The 13,339-nt window shown below is 36.5% G+C and overlaps 1 protein-coding gene across 6 annotated transcripts in view; it reads left to right on the forward strand.

The window, feature by feature from the left end:
- arhgef28a (Rho guanine nucleotide exchange factor (GEF) 28a) overlaps window positions 1-13,339 on the forward strand; it is a 124,148-nt gene that overhangs the window by 40,022 nt on the left and 70,787 nt on the right. For all 6 annotated transcript variants that reach the window (XM_015339200.2, XM_015339215.2, XM_015339219.2 and 3 more), the window contains 4 exons: window positions 54-243; window positions 2,741-2,792; window positions 6,055-6,101; window positions 7,284-7,344. In XM_015339200.2, coding sequence (XP_015194686.2) covers window positions 54-243; window positions 2,741-2,792; window positions 6,055-6,101; window positions 7,284-7,344 — 350 coding nt within the window. The remainder of the gene's footprint in view (window positions 1-53; window positions 244-2,740; window positions 2,793-6,054; window positions 6,102-7,283; window positions 7,345-13,339) is intronic.

The raw sequence follows: 13,339 nt of genomic DNA on the forward strand, positions 1-13,339 counted from the left end.
GGGTTGATGGCAAGGTCATTAAAAGAGACTGTCGTTTAATCTTGTTTTCGCAGCCCTCCAAATCCACTGGTCACTCCCTTGGCTGGCATTTCTCAGATCCAGGCTGACGGCTCTCGCTTGCTGAAGTTCTGTCATTTGTCAGAGACCTTGACTCTGACAGTCAGGCCAGACTCAGAGCGGACACTGGAGTCAGACATTCTGCTCCTGCGGAAACGCTTAAAGGATAATAACTTCCTCAGAGAGGTGAGTGCGGGGCATTCCCCCACATGATAGTGGCACAACAGAGTTTGGCAACATGACTTGCTGGGGATTTTAACTCTTTCTAGGAAATGACAGTTTAGGTGACCATTTACAGTTATTTGCAGGTAAATAAAACACATGCAGCATACAAATAATGGACTTCACATTTGGCAATAACTTATATCCTTCACCAGCAGACAACAATGGAAGGTACTTTTAACACTTTAAAAAAGCAATTAGAGAAGTCTATTCTGAGTTTTATTATGTTTTTATTAGGCTATATAGACAAATAAACGTGGGTTTAATTTATTTATTCAATTACAATTCAACTGTTCAATGTAATTAATGTAATTTAAACCCCTCCTTAATTAGAAACATATAAGAATGACAAGAAAATGAAGGGAGGAACCATCCACCCAACTCATTTGGTTGTGGTAACCAAGTAATCCAAGGATTTCATCTTGCTGTTTCTTGAAAGAAAGAAAAGTTTCAGCTTCAACAAAATGACTTTGTTATAGTAGAGTGTTCTAAGCTCCATCAATTCTGTGTTAAGTGTCTCCATCTCTCAGTTTTCATTTGTGTCCCCTGATTACTGTTTCACTATTGGTTTTGAAGAAGCCAACAGGGCTGGAGAAAAAAGTTGGTGAAACATCTATGAAGAAAATGTCAAAAGGCTCAGTCAGGTCTTTAAAATGATTCCCATTTTAAACCATAGGTCGGAAAAAGCCATAAGCAGTGTCGTGGTGTTTCAGTGAAATGCGCTATTAACAATTTAATTTAAAAAACACATAACTGTTGGTCTTAAGAAGTAAATAATATTATACCTGAAAAGTTGTAGCAAAAATGCAGAAATATTTTTTCTCCTCTCAGCTGTCTAACCTTAGGCAGTCAGCCAGGTGGTGGTTTGTTCAGAATTTCAGGGTTAATCCAGAACAATAATGTTAATTTTGCCTGTAGCTACTTTAAGAGTGTCTTTAAATGTTAAATACGTGTAGCTTGGCAGCAACATCTGGTTTTACCTTTGTGTAACTTTTCAAGAAACCTGGTGTGTTGTTTTATTGTTGTTGTCAGTGATGGTGGTGCAGTTGCCCCAAGTACAATCAGTAAACAATGATTACACTGCGTTTGATTTAACTACTCCTGTTTGAATAGTTCAGCCTCTGTTTTGACTTTTAAATCACTCTGAAATGCTCAGTGATTCAAACTGCATTCCTTAACACAAAAGCACAAGTATCAGTTTGCAAACTGAAATGCTATTTAAGGAATACACTTACAGCTGTTGAAAGGCAAAGCATTTTAGGTAATTACATGTTTGCAAAAAGTGTAAGAGTCTACAAAGTATTTTATCTGTGTGATCGAAAAAGATTTTATCTTCTGTAGCTCTAACCTATGAATGAGATATCGAGTTAAAATAGTAAAAACCGATGTAAGAATAAGATGGAAAAACAGCCATATTTATAGCAATATAGCATATACAGTTATAGCAACTCTTGCTTAGCGCTCAGGATGCGTTCTGGTGAATGTTCTGTGTGAATCAGTGCTAATAGTGGCAATTATACCCTGGGCTCAATAGGGATGTGTTCCCAGGAGTGCTATTTTGTACATTATGAGTGACACATGAGAGCTTTATAGGAGGATCAGTAATGATATTACTGGTATTTGTACCACAGTACATAATTTAAATAATCCATTTATACGGAAAAGAGTTTATTTTTAAATACTAGTTAAAGATTTAAGATTTGGCTGCATTCAGATGGAACTTAACCACTCTTCCAATTTGGCAACAGCTGGAAAAGTTACATGTTCCAGAAAAGGCAAAACCTAGGGAGCTTGAGATCTCTTTTTAATGAAAGTGATTACAAATGGCACTGACTGTACAGTAACCATATGTACAGTATAATGCCACACTCTCTTTTGCTGAGAGCTTGCAAGACCTTTTTCATTGCATTTGGCCTTTAACACAAACCGAAGTAGGATGCTCAACTACAACCTGTGCTGAGTGTATTCAAGGTTCTTCCTCCTGGCATGTCATACACAGACAAACAGACATTCCGCTTTTATGCAGGTGCTTTTATTTGGAGTAATGGCCAGGACAGAGTTCTGTAGTGAATCAGACCTAAAAGAAACAGCAGTCAGTGAGGCATTGCTGTGATTTGTAAAATACCGTACTGGTCTGTGTTATTCCGTACAGTAAAATAAATCAAAATGTAATTTGCTTTTATGGTGTTGTCCCATCATAGATTAAGATGTATTATGTCTTGCCTGCCAAGAACCTGAAGTGTTTAGAAGATAATGATCATTTCAGAAGCTCTGCTCTGATGTGGAATAGTATTTATATGGACATCGGTTTTCCGTCTGTGACCTTAGCCTAATCTATGATACATTAAACAAAAACACCCATTTCTCTTAAGATTAATGCATTGAAAGTACTTTCTATGCAAAAAATAAATTGTCAAGACACCTAACTTTTTTATCTAACTTTTTTTTTTTTATTTCTTAGGTCAAAGCTCTTTGTCTAGAAGGAGAATATGAGTGGACTGAAGACAGCAAAGGTAGTGTTTTTAGTAATCCATGTGGTAAATTTTCAAAAAGAAGGTGTACGTTTTCACATTTATATAAAAAAGTTTAACACATCCTTTGTCTTGGTGTTTCACACTGAGAACATCATTTGAACTCATCAATAGTCTATGCGGTCTATGCGGTCACAGAACGTTCTGTGGCAAAAATGATAAAAATATATACTGTACGTTAAGTGATTTTGTTATTCAAAATGTTTGTCTTATGATGATAAAATCCACAATACCTAGCAAAGCATTTAAAATTAATATCAGAAAGAAATTGCTTTGGAAAGATATATGAAAGAATCACTTGCACCTTTAGAAAATCTTAAGAAAATATAGGCCAAGTTAAACACAATTCTTATTGGTTGTCCTGCCCTACTAAATTTAACATAAACCTCAATTCTTTTCTGGTCTTGTAAGTCTTCTGCTTACTAAAGAAGAATAAAGACAAACTGAAAACCCCGTAGACATATTTCAGCTGAAGTAAAATAAGCAGAGTACTAGTAAAACAAGGAACACAGATTTTTTAGGGAAAAGGTAATTAGTGGGAGACACTGCTTATTTGACTTGAACTAGAAATCTTTCTTTACATGTGTAAAAAAAAAAAGTACTGAGCTATCCCAGCCACTCAATTTAAAAAAAACAAACATGCATAATGTAGATTCTTTCAGCATAAATAAACCCTAAATCAACCCCATAGTGTACATTGCAGACATTGGATGTTTAACATTTTTTGGTTAATTCAATATTTCTTCATTTCTGTGAATTAATTCTGTATTTTTTAAAAACAAATCAGGATAGTGTGAATATCAAGAAAGTCAACCTCTTTCCAAAGACAAAATGTGAAATCAGACTGAAATAAATTGACTCCCGTGTACTGCCCTCTGCTGGGTTTTTTCTTGCATGACATTTAGGGAAATAAAATCAACCTTGATGAAATAACTAGGCAGCTAACAAAGACGAAGAATATACAGTTTTCTTTTACAGCTCTTTTATTCTCATTTTCATTCTCCAAACCAGGCTTTCAGTTCAGTTCTACCTTATTTTAAATAATATCTGGCCATACAGATGTATGCTGCTGAATTCTATCAATGTGTATGTATGTGAACTTCAATAGGAACAAAAAAATATGGGAAATCCTAGATTCATAAGTACTGTCACTTACTGTACTGTCACAGTGTGTATCATTGTGTTCCTCTCCATGTACTGTAGCACAGTAGAGTGAGCTCTGTAGTATCTCATGACTGTTATGACTGTTAACCATAGTTTCTCTCCTAGTATTTGTAGCACATTTATATACTTTACAGACTCCTACACTAAGAGTAATAATTGTTGGCAATGCCTGCACATCTATATTTGGCGGTATCCTGTGACTGGTGTTTGACTTGATTTGCAGTATTTTAGAACATTTTCCTGAATATCAAATGACACTTCTATAAAAATAATGCCATCCCTTCTTATTCCTTTTGACTAAAGTGGATGTACCATAAGAAAATGAGACTTACAGAACAAGGGTTTACAGATATCTGTCTTTGACTGCCCTCATCCAAAAACTTTAACCTGATGCATTGGCTATAAACTGATTGATTTTTTGCGGCAAGAGATCGTTTTGGCCTTTTAAACTCAATTAGAGTCTGTTATTTGATGTTTTTATTACCTTGATGTTTAATAAATTAAATGTACTGTATATATAGAAATAACATTTTTTTACTGTGTTATATTCCTTATTTTGTGTAATTGTTGGAGGGGAAGGAGTATATTGTGTTGTGTACTATACTCAGTTGGTTTAAGGTAAACTAATGGATATTTCTAAAGATTCCTTATAAAACTTTTCAGTGAAATGGTTCAGAGATACTGGCCTTTCTGTGCAAATTATCAGATCTTGAAAAGTTGGATGCCACTGAATCAGGATGTCAATTGGATTATGAAAGGATACAGAAAGTGCTTTGTGAAATCTTGGTCCTGTTTCCAAAACATCTCAAGTCTGAAATGAAATGCATTTACTCACTCTTGGGTGGGCCTAAATCAAGTTTATCAGCGGTGCCTGCAGTTGTTTTCGGTTACGGATATTGGTTCCTGTTGCAGGTAACCTTAGCAACGGGAGGTTTCATTGCAGCTCATTAGCTCCAGTGCGTGAGGCTGCTGTAAGGAGATCTGCTATCTTCTGTGTCTCTGTTTGTAGAATAGTCACTTGGTAGAGAGCTGACAAACTCTCAACTATCTTAATGAGCGATTGCTGTTGAAGGAGTTAAAAATCCCATGTTTTGGATTTTTATTATTCCTAAAAATCATCTAAATGTCTTGCTTGTTAGGTGTTTTTGTTACCATTGAATTAATGATGTACAGTTTTAATTAGTGCTGTCACCTTACACTTAAAGTGTAGGTCATGCAATTTTGTTTAGTCTAGGTAGTAGTCTGCAGCTCTTGTGAACAATATTTTATGGTTTAGGTTATAGCACTAATACAAACTGCACAGTTGTGCCTCATTAATATTCTCTTTTCAATTTGTTTTCTGAGTAAAGGAGATGAATTATAGTATTCAGCACAGTACAGCCTTCTTACCTTGCATAAAAATTGTTTATACTGTATGTCTGAACAGTGGTAATTATTTGTACTTACAGAAAAGAAATCTGCTGGCAAGGCATTTGATTTTGTGCTTTATTTTCATCTTTATTATGTTTGTTTTGGTACTTCAGCTGCCTTTTTCAGTAGTTTTTGTGCTTGTTCTCTGGTTACCTGTGGTTTTGTCCCCAATAAAATGAGTGTGACAGGTCGCTCTTAAGTGGTCTGTGGTGTTGCAGGACCCACACATTAACTTCCTGAACAACAGGGAATCTCGAACCTGAGGCTGAGCCTGGAGCAACCCTGGTGAAATAAATTACTGTCCCTGACTTATTTAGTCACTACCTAATTTTCCTGTCCAGTTTCCCTCTTTTATCTAAATCTTTATATTGGGAGAGCGAACTGTGCTTCTCCCTTACAACCTCTGATACATTTAGAGGAGGGAACTGTGCTTCTTCTTTCTAAACTCTGATATGAATGGGAGAGCAAACCAAGCATATCGCTCTATTAATTTCGGATTCATATTCACACTCACATATGAATTCCTGCACTTACTTTCTCTCTTAAATGCCTCTTCGCTGCTCAAATCGATAAGGACTCAGAGACCCAGTTGTTCTGCTACAATGAGACACATGTTCACAAACCTTATCTGTACTTATTCGTATAGTTCATTTGATTTTCTTTTGTACAGAATCACACAAGGACTTCTGTGGAGGAGACCGTACACTGATAGACAGTGTGAGTACTGTATGAGTTGTTAAATCAGTGGGGAAAGAATGAATTGTACCAGACCTTCAGTGGAACCTGAGGTACACTCTGCAAATTATAGGGTATAGGTCAACTTCCTGGGGGTCTAGGTGTCTAGACAGAGTTGACAGTAAATTGTCAACTCTGTTGAAAATACAGTAAATTGTACTCATTATCCTCATATTCTATTGTAACATTAAGCTATTTCATGGGTAGAAGGTGCCATATCTTGGGCATCAGTTTTAGTTTTCAGTTTAGAAATTCTAAAGAGCTCAAATCAGCTTTAGAAGCTGTCTTAAAATAAAATTTCCAGTCTTAAAATAATCATTTTTAATTCCAAATGAAAACTTGAATTTTGTTAGGAACGGTCTATTCTGGTGATGGAGGTGGGGGGGAGGGAGAGGGAGTGAGGAGACATATGCAGCATCACAAGCTACAGTAAGCAGGTCTGTGCAAGAGGTTTAGCAATGTTTGGAGGAAAGGCACACCCCTAATCTGTAGCACTGCAAGCCTGCAGCACCCTGGGAAGTGCCATGAGACAGAACCAGCTGACTAGTGCCAACCTTACCCTCAGTGGTGCTCAGATACTGGTGTCCAGTTTGGCTCTGACTTGTGATCCTTTGACCATAGAGCTCAACCTGAACTCTGGAGAGTGCCTTTGCCAGTAGTTACTCAGAGAGCCAAAATAGCCAACTTGGATGTAAAACAATGAGGGATATCATGTGAAACAATGTCAAGTGTGATGTGAACAATGTGAAAAACTGGAAATGGTGTACAGTTATGGAATAGTTGTCAACTATTCAACTGGAATGAAGGGTCCAGTTCACTGTTGTAGAACCCTCCAATATTTCTTCTTAAAATACAAACCCTTACTATGTTGTAGAAGATGTGAGATTTGAATAGGGAGCTTTATTGGGGTAACACGCCTGGGTGAAAGTGGCAACCTGTTTTAAACATCCCCCTCCATTAATAAAGAATGAGCCAGGGAGCCACTACAATGGTGAATGTAATGTGCAAACAAACAAGCAAGAAGTGCGATATTTATACATAGGTAGGCAGAAGTGGGCGAGATTAGGGATTGACCTCTCAAACGTTTCCACTGATAGGTGATACACCTGTTGGTTCTGAAATATGGTAAAACCTGACTAAAAGAAGCATGTTTTTGACTTTCAGGTTTTTGAAGAACCACTAGTCCTCTCAGTAGACGATGATGAAGAACACAAAGACCCCCCTGGTAGGATTTGTTAGATTCACTTTCCTATTGTTCAATGTTGGTATTGTTCCACAACTGTTTTTAAATGATGTTCATGTCAAGGCTCACCCCAGAGAATTGATGAGTGTCTTAAAGAGAGATGAGTTCTGCAGTGTACTTGTGTTCCTTTCAGGGAGTAGTAGAACCATCTCGTACCCTGTTCTTCTGGGTGAGGCTTGACTCTTACCTGGAATAAATGACTTCCTGACAATGCTGTACAGTATGTTAACAATGACGGCGGCCTCAGCATGAACTGTGTAATGAAGATCCTGCTACATATGAGCTGATTGAAGAAGAAACTGGAAATGACATCTGAGGTTAAAGCCCCTGCCACTGGCCCTTTTTTGCCTTTTTTCTTTGTCCCACTGTGGTTATTTTTAGCTAGTGTTTGAAATGGCAGGGCCCTGAACTCCTGAACTCCTTTCCCCCTTCCCCTTCCATGTGAGAAAACATTGGTACTATGGAAGTTATGAAAATGCTTTGCCTGCTACAGCAGTGTATGGATTAACAAAGGCAGCTTGTGAAAAATGAGAGAGCAGTGATGACCTTGTTAGTTGTAGCATTGGCTGAGAAATTCAGCACCCAAACGACAGCTATTCAGCAAGTGCTGTCTGCATGGAACTGTATGGGGTCAATGATGTTGTAGCTTTGGCTAGGATGGGAAGAGAAGCAGCCCTTTAACATAATGCTGCCATCACCATGCATGAGAGTATTGATAGTGCTGGCTGGGTGGTGTGTTGGGTTAGCGCCAGGCATAACATAACATATTGTTCCACTTTTGTCTTGTCTGACCACAAAACCTCTTGACACATTTTTGAAGTATCACTTAAATGCCTTGTTGCAAACTCCATGTGGGATTTAAGATGCTTTTATCTGGAAATGGCTTCCTTCTTGCCACTCGGCCATGCAGGCCAGCTTTGTGGAGTGACCAGATGATTGTTGTCTCATGTTGACATTTTCTCCCATCTTAGCTTCTCTGTATCTCTTTCAAAGTTGCCATAGTAGCATTCCTCACCAGCTTCCTCCTTGCTTGGCAGCACAGATTGGAGGGACGGCCTGATCTAGTCAGGTCCCGGTGGTGTAATCAGCTTTGCAGTTCTTAATGATCAAATTCACACTGCTCAAATGGTATTCAGTATTTTAGGAATGTATCTTCCTCTCCTCGTTTGTGTCTTTCTATTTGGAAAGTTTGGAAAGTTTCTTGATCTTCATAGTTGAATCTTTGACTGAAATTCACTACCTGACTGAAGCACCTTACAGAGGTGTATTTATTCTGTAATCATGTAAGCCACTATTATTGCACACGGGAGACCATTCAGTTAATTGTATGACTTGCCAAAATAATTCTTTGCAATTAACTTCTTTAGGGTTGCAATTGAAAATGGGTTAATAGTTGTACAAAATATTTTACTTTTTTATTTTTAATTGCAGTTGTTGCTGACGTGTTTTCTTTCACAGTCTCAATTAAAACTTCCCTTTAAAAAAATTGTATTTATTATTTGTGATTCAGCAAATTAGGACATCATTGGAGGGTGATGAATACTTTTGAAAGGCACTGGTTGCTAGATTTTGTTATGACTTTATCTAGTACAATTCCTCTTTAAAGCCTTTGTTTTGAGCACTGGAATCCTCTGTCCTGTAGTTTTGTATCCCTACTTAATGTCAGACGTTGGTCTGGATACCTTCCTGCAAATAATCCAAATGAATGGTTAAGTAAGTTAAACATTAGTGCATTGCATAGGCTGTACCAGTAGGCAATATGTAGATTTATCATAGCCTTTGTGCTCAGCTCAAGTTGTACTACTGTACTGTATATTAATTTCTTACAGTGTCTTCACACTGCTTCTTGGAACTGATCTGAGGAGTCTTCCTCAGTGATCATAGCCATGTTTGGCTCATTAAGGCAAACACATTAGCAGGAGAATCAATTGTGATGCTCCAGCATACAGGGCAGGGTCTACTGTAGTCTCTCCCACAATGACCTCCAGCTGCGAATAGTCCTGGCCATAAAGTAAAGGCATGTGGTGTCTTCAGTTCCACAGGTTCACTGCACAGGCTACTGTCCTCATTGCTTTAGCATCCAAAGCATCTACACCCCTGGACTCAGTACATTAATCAGTAATCTATTGCTCTGTTTAAAAGCATACCTAACAGGAAACTGGATCTTATTTTTTTATTTTATTGATCTTGTTCTGGCACTCATAATTTGTTTGGGAAAAAATGCTCAAAAATAATTTGCTTTTAAGTTTTAATTATTCTCTTTGTGAGCCTTTTGGCTGGTTCAAAATGTTCTGGCCTTTAAATAAGATTGATTGCATCGTAGAACCTACTGAATAAAACCTTAAAAAGGTCACACCAGGGTCTGGACATGATGAGACTTCGTGTTCTGCTTTCAGATGATGTGCTATTTGTGTTCCAAAAGAAAAAAAAATCTCATTTGCAGAAAGACTGACAGGTTCAATTCTGTTTGTAGACATGGTCTGTGGTTCTATAGTCTTCATTAAAATAACCATGAATTTAAGACTTGCAATGGGCTTTTTCTGTTTAAGCAAAAATACATTTCTTAACATACCTACTGCATTGAGCTTGTTAAAACAGGAACCTAGTTCTCTCATTCAGTACATTCTATCAAGTGTTGCTTGGCTCATTAAAAATCTTTTCATGGTTAGGTATAACACTTGGAAATACAGAGTGTAAGCCTTCATACTTTTTTGCTGAACAAATGATTTCAGCCATATACTACTACCACCATATAATGCTTAAGGGGAGCATAAACATCTTGTTTTCATTTAATCTAGGTGAACTGCATGATTAATTATTTTGATGCTTTCAGTGTCATTTAAGAGTGTTAAGATGTTGAGATGTTTTGCGTTGTTTGCATTGTGCCTAGAACTACATAATTTAGTTTAACTTGAGGTCCCAGCCTGCTTGGAAAAAAAGAAAATGAAAAAAATGAAACAGATGCTTTGATTTAGTAATTTAATCTCGTTGAGGTTGCCAAAACAATGAGTTACACAACCCTTTGTATTTGGCATTGTCTTCAACTTTTATGTAATTCTCTTTCAAGAATCTACTTAAAGGATATTTATATATATTTATCATAAAATAATACTTAATTGAAAACTTAAGTAGAAAAGTAGAAACCATAAGTAGAAAACACACATCTGTGTCTCATTGGAGGGCAAAAATGTTGTAGTCACATCTAATTTAAAGAATTTAAAGTGCATTTTTTCCTCATTTGCTGTATTATTTAAGAAAACTTTCATCTCGCTAGGCCTCATTGATCAAGAGGAATTAAACAATTGGCAGCTCGTTAATTTTAAACTGATAGAAATCATTCAAATCAAGGGAGAACCTGTTAATGGCTTGTTAACTTCCAAATAAGAGTGGCTGCCATCTGATTTCAGTTTATGCCTTGCTTTCAGTACTGTTCCTGTCACTGGGAATCAGAAACATTGAACTTTTCAATGTGATTTATTATCTTATTTGTATTATAAGTATTGGTTTAGGCAGTGTTAGCAGTTTCTCTCTGCTTTAAGTGATTCATTGAATTTGAAAAATAGCTAGAAGAGTAATATTTGGAAATCTGTATATAACAGCTGTGTCAAAAGGTTATGAGGCACCAATGATCTTGACTTTGGCTGTGTTTTAATGCAGAGCCCTACACAGGTGTAATATCTGTTCCGTATAATAACATAATGCCTGCTTTAATTTTTAAAAATGTAAGAGTTCGAAACAAACTGTTTTAGAACTGTGTACTATATATTTTCTCATTTTATTTTGGGACGTGGGGAGTGCTGTAACACAATTGGAACATCTGCTTGTTAATTATTTAACGACAGTAGCTCGGGGAGATTCATTCCTTGATGTTGGAATGCTGTGGTTGCAAGTTCAGTCTGGAGAAAGTTGTACTCTTGGTAAATGCCATATGCTAGTGTAATATTTTGTTGCAGAAGCGAGTCTTTCTGTTTTAGCTATTTTTATTTTTTACAGTTTTTCTGTCTTTGTTTTTTAATGACTTTAGCCTCAATAAAAAAACTGTTCCCTTAGGATCATATTCTGAAGCCATGGAACTGCTCTATGTGTGATTTAATTGAAAAAGTCTTATGTTAGCTTTTACTGAATTTAATCATTTTTAGGGTTGCTACAGTATATCAGAACAAAGGGAATAAAACAGACTTGTTACATTGTTTTCAAAATACAATATTCCCATTTGAGACAATATGTGGCTGAAACTAAAGCTAAGCTTGTTAAGTGACTTTCTTATTATGTTTCTTATTGTGACAATAAAGAGTAATGAAGGTAATTAAAATGAAGAATTATAAAAGAACAACAAAAATGTACATCTTGTGACTATAATTCCTATTTTTTCTTTTGCTTAAGTTGCTTATATAAAAATACAGCCTGGCGACAATGTACATTAGGCCTTTGGAAGAACTTTTTCATATACCAAAAGTAAGCAAGGAAAGTAAGGTTTCATTCAACTTATGTTCTTTCCATCCCACCTACCCTCTCTTTTTGTCTCCTATCTTCAAAAAACACAATTCTCTTTTCATGCAGGGTGTTTTTATCTTTGTAATACATATTTTCTGTAGTCAAACATTTACCATCTCTTTTACCACCTGCTTTGCTGTGAGGGGATTCAGTCCTTACTATGTTTAATATCATTATGCCTTGGTCACAATCGGATTATTGTTGTTTTTCTTGTTGGGCATAAATTTGATCTAGTATCAGTCTTCTTACTCTGCTTTGCTAATTATGTTCCAAGTATCAAGTGTGTTGTCATGTTTTCTGCATTAGTGTATGTGTGTGTTGGGGCTACTTCAATCATTTTGACCTCTTCCCTTGGCCAGGAAGGCAATCCTCAAATTTACATCTTATCAATAAATGCTCTGCCTCTTTTGCATCCAAATTGGAGTTTTTCTGAATCGATACTAACAACAGTTTCTCAAATCTTGCAATTTGACAAGGCATCACTTTGTCTCTGAAATTCTCCATTAGGACATCTCTTGGCCTGAAAATTTTTTGGGTTATTGCAAGTAAATATGATCATATTAAAATATACATATTGCTGCCTTTGGGCCATTGCCCATTTTGTGTAACATTTAAATCTATTTTCTCGGCTGGTGTCTGTCATACTGACACAATGGTGACAATTATAACTGATTTTAATGTGATAAGTTGAAATCTGCTTTACAATTAAAATCATAATCTATAACACCATAAGGAGAAAGCAAGAAAAGATAAAAGCTTATAAGTTGTCAGCATCCATGTTACTTTCCACATTTAAGCTTCCTGAAATACAGTGTCTGAGTTAATATCCTGTTTACTTGTGAGGTTTGGAAGATGTTTGCATGATAAGGTGTTAATACAGGACTGAAAAAGTTAGTCATGGCCTCCATTTAAGCAGATTGGTATAGCTGTATGGTGAATGTTAAATTTCTCATAGAGTTGACAGATACCCTCTTAGGCACCTCTGCTGGTGGAGAATTTTTACAGCTAAAGCTGTGTTCCCCCCTGGGGGTCTTCACCAGATGGAAAACTAATTCAAACACAAACAGTCTCTTTCGCTGGTAATTTAACTATATGCTCACTTTCTATTTAAAATGTGTAGCTGTATCTTAACCTTTCAGGGCCTGATTTTGTGTTTTTGGTGCAAAATTAAAAGTGCTCATCCATTATGAGCCTCTTTTCACATTTTGCTCTCTGGGAGATGTGCCAACTTGATTCTGAGGTTAATGTCATTGCTCACTTAAAATCTTCCCTTCTCCTATTTGAAGCCCAAATTCTTGGAACTTTTTCTACTGAGAAGCCATAAAGGGTTAAAGCCGAAAAACAAAAGCTTTACCTACTGGTAATAAATTTGCCTTTAACTGTGTTTAAAGAGACTCTTCAGTTTATAGCTGTGGGGTCTTTAATGGAGAACTTGAAATACTAATGTTTTCCATGGAAAGCTCTACAGTATATTGATGTCTGG

This window comes from Lepisosteus oculatus, chromosome 3, assembly GCF_040954835.1.
Source record: "Lepisosteus oculatus isolate fLepOcu1 chromosome 3, fLepOcu1.hap2, whole genome shotgun sequence".
Taxonomy (NCBI): domain Eukaryota; kingdom Metazoa; phylum Chordata; class Actinopteri; order Semionotiformes; family Lepisosteidae; genus Lepisosteus; species Lepisosteus oculatus.